The sequence below is a fragment of the Pezoporus flaviventris genome, unplaced genomic scaffold (assembly GCF_033815535.1).
Source record: "Pezoporus flaviventris isolate CSIRO_AGI_PZ_B2104156 unplaced genomic scaffold, CSIRO_AGI_Pfla_v1 ptg000055l, whole genome shotgun sequence".
NCBI classification, from domain to species: domain Eukaryota; kingdom Metazoa; phylum Chordata; class Aves; order Psittaciformes; family Psittacidae; genus Pezoporus; species Pezoporus flaviventris.
In genome coordinates, this window is record NW_026892603.1 from 1264393 (window position 1) to 1276720 (window position 12328).

Genomic DNA, 12328 nt, shown 5'->3' on the forward strand with positions numbered 1-12328 from the left:
ACATCCAGCACCTTCTTTCTGCATTTTTTACAAGTGTCTTTATTTGGAATCCCAGCAGTCATCAAGAGTTGTCAGTCACTTTTAATTAAGGATTTACAGATGTATCTGGCTGGTGAAGAAACCCAAGTGGCAAGCACAAGCACCAGCTCACTGTTCATCCATGATGCTTAACCACTGTCGTAACTCTGATACTGTTTTGCAATAGGGTACTTGGCATGGATCAGAGAGAGGGTGACCCACCCAAGCCATGGCATGGATAAGGCTACTCCAGGTCTGGCTCCCTCCAGATCACACAATCCCATCAACTGCCCAGTAGGTTCAGCCCCTAGGACTCCCCCGTGTACCTTCCTTGACCCACCCAAGGGCACGCACTGCATATCCCCATGGGGGGTTGGGTCAAGGGCTATGCTGGGTACAATAACCAGGCTGCAACACATGGTGCCTGCTCTATCAGCACAGACACAACCAACATTAATTCTCTGTAAGCTTTTCATGTCTTCCCAGGGAAAACATTTTTAAAAATCTTCAAACATTATTAATTAGACTTTTGTGCATTTACAAGGGCATTTACACATTTACAAGTGTCCTTCCTTTTCCAGTAACTGGCTGTGGGTGCCCTGCTCAACCACTCTGCCATTCTGGATCACTGCAATGATGTCTGCAGTCTGTACGGTCGTCAGGCGCTGAGCAATGACGATGCAGGTTCGACCTTGCCGGGCGATATCCAGAGCTTTCTGAACAACTTGCACACAGATGTTGTGAAAATGCTGTTAGCACATAGATAGCCTTCACTTGTCATAGGAACCACACTTTATTTCTTACTCTTTGTTAGCACCTGAATGTATCTCCACAGATCTACAAGTCAGTGCATACGTGAGACCCTTACTCAACAGGATTTATCACTGAGACTGACCGAATAAGCATGAGATATTCAGAAGTGGGTTCTTGGGCGTCCAGTCTAGGTCAGAACACAAATACAGTATTTACCACCAAATACAGCCAATAGGAAGAATGCTGAGGAGTATCAGCTCCACACAGTGTTTTCTACTTAAAGTTTTGAGGGGTTCTACTTGTTTGCAGGTATGCATAGTTTCCTAGTGGTGTTCAATTCACAGCTTGCAGCTTGAAAAGCTACAGTGATGTTGTTTCACAGCTGAATATTTTTGCATTGATTTTATTCTACAGAAAGCAACTAGCCATGTACATAGATATAGATATATATTTCCATTAATAATTATTACTCACCTTTTCACTTTGTGTCAAGAGCAAAGGTAGCTTCATCCAGAAGCAAAATTGCAGGATTACAGAAACAGAGCATGGGCAATTGCTATTCTTTGCTTTTTGTCCCTCAGAAAGTTGTGTTCCTTTCTCACCCACAGGGTTATTATATCTCTGAATGTTAAAAATTCAAAAAAGAAGGCCTGTGAATAATCTTTGAGAAGGAAGATAAGAAAAGTTTTATGTGTGGTTACAAGAATGATTAGCTATTTCCATCTTGAAAGAGGAGAATAGTGCAAGTTTTAATGAAGCTAAGGTTTTATAAACAACTTTAGCATGAACAGTTATATGTACAACCACACATATTTATACCTGGCCTGAAAATGTACTTCTCCAAAGACTGGATTAGGTCTTGAATAAGTACCACCAGGGATACAGCACTGAGGTGTCCACACACATCTGGCCTATCATAAGTATATAGTCATAAGAGTAACTAGAGATTTCATGATTACTGACATGCACAGGAAGAAACTGATCCTGCAATACTTGGGAATAAAGTCATCAACGAAGATTAAATATTTTTCAGCATCATTACATCATTTTCGAGTTACACAGAACTACAGCAAAAACAATTGTAGCTTTTTCCTTGTTAGAACCAAATTCTTGGCAGGCATGAAGGTGAAATGCCATGTCATTTGCTTTTGATCTATTGCCCCTTCATATTTGTTGAGAAAAACTTTCTGTTCCTGCCCATCCAATTAGAAATAGAGCATTTAGTTTTACTGAATTATTTTAGAAAAAAAAAAACAAATAAACTGTCTTTCTTGGAGGAACTTGGGAAGTTTCTGTTCTCAAAGGAAAAAAATATATAAAATAAGAGGACTTGTATATAAAGTGTCCTCTTACTTCCTCCCCTCATATTCTGCTGTCACCACTATATTAATTGGAACAATCACTTTTTTTGAACATACTAAGAAGGTTTTTAAGCTTTAAACACACATTTTTAAAACTCTATACTTCCTCCTATGAAGGGAAACAAAGATGTCAAATTTCGTCTACTTAAGTTAGCATTACTTGAATTTCTCCACATGATTCCAAACATCTAATCTCATTGTAAAGAGAAGATCACCATCTCATTCTTTCAATGAAGCTATGAATATTTGCTGTTTTAGCTGCTTCTTCAACTTCGTCCTAACCACCCTACTGTTGTCTCCATATTGAATGTTTTCAGCAATGCTGCAGTCAAACAAAATGTGCCCCTGTGACACCAGGCCCAGTCTGGACCTCAGCCATTGTATATGAAAAGATCTGGTATCGAATCCATCTGCTATGCAGAAAAAACATCAGAAAAAATGATGCAAAGTTGACTAGGGAGCTTATCCACAGACAGTTGCTGTAAACAGGAAACACGAATTGTAAGAGGAAGCCTATCATATGTTAGATTCCCAGCTGAAACCAAGTAAATTTTGCATGCAAAATGGAAAAGAACCAACAGTATAGATGAAATATTTCCTTTCATTAGTTTTTAATTTTGTATGTGTGTTTGCTTCCATTTTCCAGCAGACAGAAGCAGAGGGCAGATCACAGGCTCTTCCTGCAGACCTTCCAGCCCTAATCACCACAAGAAGCACAGTGAACCTCATGGGAAAGCCTATCCTTAAGAAGCTTTAACACACCCAAAATATTTTCAGCTGTAGGCCTTTAACTCAAAACTGCCAAGGAGGCTTCTTTGGACTTTCTATACCCATTAGCAGGGATTGAATCAAAAGCCCATTGCTAACTTCTGACAGTGTTGCAGCAGCATCCCTGTAGGGTTATATTTGTGCTATGTGAAACATGTAGCTATGTCCCTAGCATGTGAATTCACAAGGACATGAAGACTTACACATCGACAAGCAAGTTACTTGAATGTTATGCCCCTATGTGACCAGAGTGAGCAGCTTTGGGGAGCAACAGTCTGACACAGTCATTCTCTTCCCCAGTGAGATCTGTGCCTTGAGCCAGCATGCTGTGCCAACATAGGTGCCAATGCTGGTACGTCTGGTGAGTTCACAGGGCAAGCAAGGAGAGGGGTCTTGAGGTTGTCTACAGCTCCACTAGAGCCACCATCTCAGTAACATGCACATCTGAAAAAGGCATCTTAACAGAGATATTGCCAGGACTGCTTAAAGCATCTGAAACCTTGGAAGATAAAGATTCTGTAGATATAATTGTGTTAATAGCCACACATGTCTACCTTTACCGCTTGTCCTTCCACAGGGTTATAAAATCTCTCTAAGAGCTGAATACATGTGCTTTTGCCACAGCTGCTACTTCCTACTAATGCCAGAGTCTGTCCTTTGTTATCCTTCACACTGAATCCTTGCAAGACTTGAACTTCTGGCCTTGCTGGGTATACAAAATGGACATTCCTGAATTCAATGTTGCCTTCAAAATTCCTCTGAAAAGTAATGGAGAGTTCACATATTCGTACTAGCACTTATTAGTTTTAACTATAATAAGATTTCGTTATTAAGGTGAGAGAACTGACAAGAAAGTTTGGGAGTGTGTTTTCAAAACTGCTTTTTAAGTTCTTTTAAATTACATATTGTATTGAGCACAGTATTATTTATGGGATGATCTTCAGATGGAAGTCGCTAGGTCCTTCTGCAGAAAAAGTTTTCTGCATCTCTTGTATCTATTTTTCACTTCACCTTTGAAAAGAATATCTTTAGGCAAATAAGCAATGTCAATATTCATAATTTCTGACATATAATTGAGGCACTTCTACTCTCAATCTATATTGATATAGACCAATAACAATCTAACATTTGCCTTCCTGATCTCACACTGCAGGTAGCACAATTGGAATGAATGGAACACAAGGTCAAGACCAGCTATTAAGATAGAGCTAAATAAATTCTTTGGTAAGTAATTTGCAGGCATGTAGGACAAGCTGTGTTTTAAAAATCAGTGATAATTGTTAATTAGCCATTCTAGCCAGGCTGACTTCTAAGCACAAGTGGAAGAAAGGGGTTACATATTAAGGCTATTGTCTCTTCCCTGGTGTTTGGGCTAAGAGCCAGCCCTATGTACATACTAGCAACACTGCTGCTACAGTGCTCTCACAGTAGCTGACAATCCAATTTAATGGGCTCAAACCTTTGCTTTGCTGAAGTCTCAGGCATCACTGGTATTAAAGTACAATCCATACTAGAAATATTTTAATTTAAGTCCTAATTTACTGGGTACCTTCTGCTAAGTTTTTCAACCTCTGTTCCAGAGGACCCTGGTTCAAGAAGATATGTAAGTATGTTCATAACTTTAAAGGCTGAAAATCCTGTGAATAAGCTTAAAGTATTCTATGATTCTATGGAACTGGATTATGGCTTCCTGAGTAGGCACTACCATCTAAAACCTACACAGAAAGTTAATTTTAAAGTAAGACGGATGTGCAAATGTAATCCTTTCACACCAGGTAAACTGAAAGCATTTCATGCAGAAATTTGGCAAATACTGAGGTGAGTTTCCTTAATGACAATTTTGGTGTAACGTGTTTTTTGTCATTTTTTTTTTTTGAGTGTGTTTTTTTTTTATCTTGTTCTTGGTTTTCATATTGCTGTTGTCCCCACTCTCTCCAACTTTAGAGCAAAATAGATTATTCATTAAGTTAGTTTTAACTTCACAAGAGCATATTTTTACTTGTTAATAATATGGTCCATTAAAAAACCAAAAAACATTCATGAGTCAGTACTACTACTTTATATGATGTCTATCTTTTGTGATACCCTAATATGAATACAATTGCAGACAATAAATATTACTAAATCAATTTTTTTCAATATTTTTCTTGGGAAAAAAAACCAAACCAACAAAAATCCCACAAAAAAGCAGCCAAAAACCAAGCCACAAAACAAAACCATCCCAAAACAAACAAAACCAAACCCTCAAGCCCCACCACCAAAACACATTCCCCCCCCCAAAAAAAAAACAAACCAAAACCCTCAAGCCAAAACACCCATCCTTACCAGTTTTTCACCTTCTTCACTGTAACTGTCCATTAGAGATTTTCTGTCCAAATGTTTAAAAATTCTTTGGGTTGGCAATTTAGCTTTGCCATAATCTGATGCTAGGGAAGTAGACTGACCAATGTTTATAGCTGCAGACATGATGGAAGAGTAGCCTCTAAAAAACAAAAGACAAAGCATCATTAGTTTCAGATAGGACAATGAACTGTTTTCCTCTTGTGCAAAACAAACCTTCAGAGTGAATGTTTTTAGCATCTTTAGATTATGACATTTCTAGAGCTCCTCACCCCCCAAAATGTCATCCAGTATTAGTAAGTTCTAGTTGTTCCTAGAACTACTTTATAGATGAGCAGTGGTGTCACACCACTTCTCTATGTAACACCCTCTGCCTGGAAGAAACATTAAATAGCAAATACTTCTACAGAGTAGGTGTGCTGAACTTGCTGCTCACTCCAGCTTCTCCACTGCCCATGCATTTGCTGTTTTACTGCCCAAATAAGCACCTTTCCCAAAAGAACCCTTCAGGCCAAACCACACTCCCAACCAGACAGAATTCCTGGATCTATATGCCCCGTTACCTCTGTAAAATGAGGAAACTGCATGCATTGAACTCACTATCCTACCCACCATTTATATATATATTTTTTTCATTTTATAAAGTATACTCACACAAATACATGTTCAAAGTCACTCAGACAATGGGCAGTGAGTCATGTCCCAAATCTGAAAATGGCTACTAGTCTGCAGACTGAGCCACTCCATAGGTAAATCCATATAAAGTAGCTTTTTTCAGAGCATCTCTGATAAAAGAAGAGACTTCTCATAAATAACTTGTAAAACAGAAACAAGAGACACCGGCCAGGGGGTGGCCAAATTTCTGGATTGAAGTTCTCATACAACACAGCTCACCCACCAAAAATACAACAGATCAACCCAGAACACAGGCAAACCCACAAGCAACACCACCCAGCCCGTAAAAGCCCACCACACTGTGACATGGAACTGCCCTGAAGACAGAAAGCAATGGGATTCTTCGTTCTCAGCTATGCTTGCCTGAATCCCTTCCTTTGCTTTTCCATAGCAGGGCCAGTCACTAGAGCAGTGCTTTTGTGTTTTTTTTTATTTGTTTGTTTACTTACCACATATGACCCATTTTAATTAGAAAGCAACAGGCTCCAGTCCAGCCTAAGAGCTGCCTGTGGGCATTTGCCAGTTCTTCCCATCCAAGCAGAGACCTCTTGTCCCAGTTCAGAGCAGGGACATACTGCTGGGTACCCCTGCAGAGATTCAGACTAAGCCTCTATTTCTCAATCTGTGCTCGTGGAGAAGTTTCATTTTGTGCACACTTAATCAGAGTCTGGAAGACTCTCTGCCCTCATGGTTTATGGTGCTCTCTGAGGAAATAGGAACACCTTTCTAGTCCAAGCTGTAAATCAGAGACCTTTGACAGTCCTGCCTATATCTGGGGTATTACCAGTTCATCAGACACTGAATTTTAACACTGTTTTGGCCAAGGACAGATTATGCAATACACTATTTTCAATTCCTTCTTTTACATTAGTTACATTGAAGCAGGAAACAAATTACATTTGGGGCTGTTCTGTTCAAATAAAATGGAGTTACAAAAATCCAGCACCCTTGATGATTTGAATGTGTTTCAGTGAAGACAAGTCAGTGGAATGTAGCAGGTCAAACATGGGAAACACACGAACTTCTTTCAAGGTTTCAAAGTCATGAGAGGAATAAACTGATTTATGTTACAAAGGGCGTGGTATGGGAGTTAGCTAGTATCAATGAACTCTACTGGAGTGAACGTATGTACTATACCCTAGGCACACAAACCCAAAATATTGTCTTTACACATATGCAGAGAATGCAGTTTATAAGGTGCTTGCATAATGAAAAGGCAAATCTTGTAAATGTTGTTTCACTCCGCATTTAAGAACGTATATTGAAATATACCAAGTGAACAAATTTCTAAACTATGTAAACAATTGCTGATACCCTTCCCAATCTTTTGGATGTTGGATAGTTTGCAAGAAATGTATTTACAATAAATCTGAAAGGCCAAAATGTACAAAGAAAGAACTATTAAAGAAAAAAACATCCCACCTATATGGACCATTCAAACTGGCAACGCATCTTTCATAAAATACTTCTTTGGTCCGTGAAGTTCTTATGTTTTCAACTGTTTCCGTTGAAATCTAAATTGGAACATAAAACAAACAGGAGGCAATCCCTTACAACTGCAATCTATAACATACCTCCTAAACACTCAAATCTCTTTTCTAGCATTTATTATTTTAGCTCAGAATGTGCTTGCTTTAAAGAAGAGCCGGAGGTCTATCGCCAGTGAAGGGAACCTCACAATAATGAAATTATTCACCCCATGGTCAGAAGACAAGGCTGGGCTGAAGCCAAAAATACAGTTGAGTTCAGAACCTTGGGCTAGCACGCAGCAAGTGTCAGCAGTCCCCACCCAAACCTGTGGGCTGTGATCTCAATGAATTAAACCTCTAATAAAATAGGATCAAACCCCAGTCGTTTGGACAGTTTGCACTTTTACATGGACTACTTCTGTCTCCTGGAAGAGTGCTATCAGTTAAATAAAGGCAGTACCCTCAAAACCTTCAGCACATTAGTGGTTTGGCATTCCATCATAAAATGCAGTGTCAGGGCTTGGTGGCTCAGCTCTGGAACACTTCGGGCCCCAACATAGATCAGTGCAGAGCTATGCTGCTCACCCTAGGCATGAGGCGCACCAGTGCTGCGGCTACTGCTGTTACAGCTATCCCTGCTCAGAAATTTCTATGCGGGCTTTCAAATGCATTTTTATAGCCTAATTTACAGATGGTTTGTGTTATCTATGTTTTGCTTTTCTTGGGGATGTGTAAACATTCCCTTCATCCCCCACTCTGTCCTGAAATCTCCCCCTTCATCTATCTTGGATAATTGAGTCAGTTGTAATGTAGCTACAATGTTATCCTTAAAAGTGATCTCACACCAGGTTAAAGCAGTCTAAACAGTTGGTCATGACAGCTACTTAATGAAATATGTATCTGGGACTTTTCACGCGATAGAAGGCATAGAAGACTGTCACAGTAGAGCAGGTTGGCAATTGGGTACCCAGCATTAGGTAAAAGGGGCTTGAAGATGCTTAGTTCCAACCCCCATGCCATGGGCAGGGACACCTTCCACTAGACCAGGTCGCCCCAAGCCCCATCGAACCTGGCCTTGAACACTGCCACAGATGCAGCAGCCACAGCTTCTCTGGGCAGTCTGTGCTAGTGCCTCATTCGTTGACTTGTCCCATTAACGCTGCTGGAAGCTATTCATCCTCAGGTTCTCACAGTGCTGCACCTGGGGTTTGGCTCTCCGAATAAAACCCTGCATTTGACCACCCTGAAGAAATGCTTTATCTCTGTGGGATAATGAGCAGGAAAGATGAACTCATACTGAAGAAATAACTGTCTCCTCCAGCCTGTGTAACATTTCCATAAAAAAATTTTAAAATGAGAGATGATTAGCATCCAGCACCAGGGTGAGCTCTGATCTGCAGAAAAAAAAAGCTGAAAACAGCCCTGTGGAAACAGTTCATCTTCCAAAATTTGGCTGGACAAAAATCCTTGGGCGGGAAGCAAAAAATTCTTCTCTATTTTGCCAAAGACCTTCCTGCCATGAAAAATAGTAATAATTAAACAAATGACAAAGTGAATTGTTGTTGAATGTTTTAGGGGCTGCACATGAATACGGATTTGGAAACTTCAGCCAGTGCAGCATGAGGTATGGTACTTACTTATTGACACTCTGTAGTGCTCCAGACAGCACAGTAGCTTTGGAAACCAGTTTGTGCCCTTAGCTGGCTTTTGTAGTGAGGGAACCCTGTGCATCCCTTCTTTCTACTGCCCTGATAAGGTGATACAGTTCAATGCCACTGAAGCAAACTGGAACTTTACAAGATGAAAACAACTAAGTTTTGTCAAAGACTATTTTCTCACTACACATCCATAAGGAAGGAGGACAGGAGAGAGAAACAAAAGTCTCTATCTATGGAGACTGAAAAATGTAGAGATTTAAAGGGTTTTGTTGTACAGATTTGAAGGAAACAAAGACATCTTAAAACAAACTAGTAAACTTTTCCCCAGCAAGCCCTGCAGTGATTTCCCTCTTGCCCTCCAGGAGAAGGGAAGAAACAGAGACATTTGGCAGACTGTGGGGACCTCTGATGAGGTGAGCAGTAGGAAGAATTGTGTAAAATTTGCCATACTTTCCTGTGAATGTCCAGTGTCCACCTGTCCCGTATCAGTTCCTGAGCCATTCCCTCCCTTGGCCATCATCTGCCCTGGTGATCCTTATTAATGTTGGGCAATTTCTCACTGTTTGGTCTGCTCGCGTGAGAAGCATAACTGCCAGGGATAGGAAGAAGCATTCTCTTTATTAAGATTGGTAAGGGTCTGCATCATCTGCGCAAGCCACCTTTTCATAGTGCTCAGGTGACACCCACCATAAGGCGTAAAAACCTGGGGTCCACTGATTCTGGTCCCCAGCACATATGCAGATTCCATTTTGCATGATGAAGTGGTCTATGCTTATTATATACTTCGCTTAAAGACTTGCACAGACAGAAATGAAAGGTATGTGAACATCTGCTGGATTTTTGATAGCTGTCATAAACTATCAGCTGGAAGACCATTTCCAAGATGTCAACAGCATACTATCTAAATGTATCTTCCAGTTTGTGAGGCAGATTCACTACCTTGTGTAATCTCAGTATTCCTTACCAGTTGCAATCAATATTTCTAAGAAAAAAAATGTAAAAAATATACAAATGAGAGTCAGCATACCCCTTTGACTTGGGAAGCTTCTGTAGCAAGCCAAGTTAACAGAACACCAACAGCATTTTTCTGATCATCCTACCATCAAGAAAAGGCATCAATTTTTGTTTCAAAAAATTACATGTTCTTACCATATTTCAGATTTATCAGGATTAATAATAAAGTTAACATTTCCAGCTCAGATAGTATATGAGGAAAAGGAAGTACAAGTCATGTGGCTAACTGCATTATTTTTCCTTTGTAGTCAGCATCTTCCAAGATGAGAAAGCTTAAAAAGAGGAAGCTTAAAAAACATTATTCTATTGTGAACACCTAATTGTTTACAATCAAAGCGTTATGAGCTGTGATGTTTTTATGTATGTGTCTATTTAGAAACTTTTATTACAAACCCCTTTTACTCAGTCCTTTCTTGGGCCTGAAGAAATTAGCTATTCTCTTCTTAAATGCTAATTATTCCATTAACTATAGAAGAGCAATTGCTCATCTATATTTGTATGTACATACAGAAAGTGAAGCTCTTTTACCTCCAAAGGCTATGGCAAGGGTTTTTTAATCACTAATTTATCATCTCAGATGTTTCTGTGAAGACACAGGTTCTTGTCCCCAGTGGGTCTGTGCGGTGCCAAGTTCTGCATTCTCAAAGCTTCTATGCAAGTGACATGAATTTGCACAAATTAATAGGAAAGGTTTAATATATTAACATTATTCTTTTCATGGGTGATTCTTGATCCAATAGGGTAATGTGATTTTTTTCCAGTAGACAAATTATTACATTGTCTATTTATTATGGATTGTAGTATGCAGACTGAAATATAAATAACTAAACAGATCAGACTTAAATCTATGTATTACATACTTGCATCATGACCACCCAAGAAAGGGGATGTAAAATATTTTTTGGTCATCCTTGCATACACAGACTGTGTGCATATTAGCACGCCAGAAATATAAATGTTTGCAACAACACGTTTTCAAAATAAAACTATTTGCAGCAGCAGCACTGAGTCAAAGTGTACATGGATTAAAAGATATTCAGAAAAGTTATACTTTTTCCTATTCTAGTGGTAAAAGAGACATGGTTTTGTTTTCTTTTCTCCAGACCACACCATTAAAACCCTATGTGTACCTTGTAACAGTCTGCAAAAACCACCTGGCTCTCCTGATACCCTTGCATAATTTATACCTGCTGAAGTAATGCTTTGAAGGACAAACAGTGCAGTCTCATTGTAAGTATTTCCCCAGACTTCCCAAACATGAATCCCTGGTGGAGAAAAGAGTCAGATTTTCTCATCTGATGCTTTAACTCCGTTTATAACGCACCACAACAAAATCAATGACACCAAAAAGTCTCCTACAACTCCCTTTGCATAGGTAAGTTGGGAAAAGCACCATTCATGTTACTGGAACTCAAAACTCTCTTTTTCCACAGAAAGGAAGCAACATGGCAAAGGCAGCATAAGTTTTGTGCAATGGCTTATTCATATGCCACAGCAGCATTAGAAGATAAATCAGCCTATCTAGTCATTGGCCTCCCTACTCTGACTGCTACCAGGGACATTCACTCAGTCATACCAATGAGTTTTATGATGTGGACATCAGTGTGCAGTAACTGTTTCCTGCAATCTGTGAAGCAGTTATAAAAGGACAACAGACGATGGAGTTCACTTGATGGTATGCAAAACACTCTCTGCTATGTAAAGAGTCTGGTTTGCACTTACTTTGGCAAGAGCCTATAGACTATCAGTGAGGAATGCCAGTCTTAACTGTGGCTTTTAAGGCCAGACCCTGAAACTTTTATTTCAACCATGCTGAATCCACATTGCCTTCAGTGACTTCTTTAAACCAACAACAAATATGGACATATGTCTTTATATAAACACATGTATAAACCCCACATATCTTGCGATGAACTCTGTCACTCCACTGTGTTTTTGTAAGCTCTGATTAGTGTTTTGCTTCTCAGACTGCACTGATATAAGATATAGTTACCTCAATACTAATTTCAGTATAGATCAACAGCTACATTTTATTTCACATTTAAACTGACCATCAGTGAAGGTGGCAAATTCTGTATTTCCCTTGAGCCATACTTGAAACTCATAGCTCACTGTGCATTACTACTGAAGTGAAAGGCAGGATTTTTCACTTAGCTTTTAATACATTAAAATAACTATTAGATAAATGAAAACCTACACTTAATATTGTACAGTAATTTTTCTTAAGTGCTATTGCACCTTTTCATGGTGACCGGTAGCTTCAATAACATGA

The 12328-nt window shown here is 39.4% G+C and overlaps 1 protein-coding gene across 1 annotated transcript in view; it reads right to left on the reverse strand.

The window, feature by feature from the left end:
* Positions 1-575: 575 nt before the first annotated feature.
* ABCB5 (ATP binding cassette subfamily B member 5) overlaps positions 576-12328 on the reverse strand; it is a 29840-nt gene continuing 18087 nt past the window's right edge. Inside the window, 14 exon segments of the mRNA XM_061469300.1 lie at positions 576-742; positions 1246-1303; positions 1305-1340; positions 1342-1390; positions 2236-2238; positions 2348-2411; positions 2414-2545; positions 3445-3658; positions 5226-5382; positions 5895-5964; positions 5967-6025; positions 7338-7429; positions 10070-10138; positions 11244-11369. Of these exon segments, the coding sequence (XP_061325284.1) occupies positions 576-742; positions 1246-1303; positions 1305-1340; positions 1342-1390; positions 2236-2238; positions 2348-2411; positions 2414-2545; positions 3445-3658; positions 5226-5382; positions 5895-5964; positions 5967-6025; positions 7338-7429; positions 10070-10138; positions 11244-11369 (1296 nt within the window).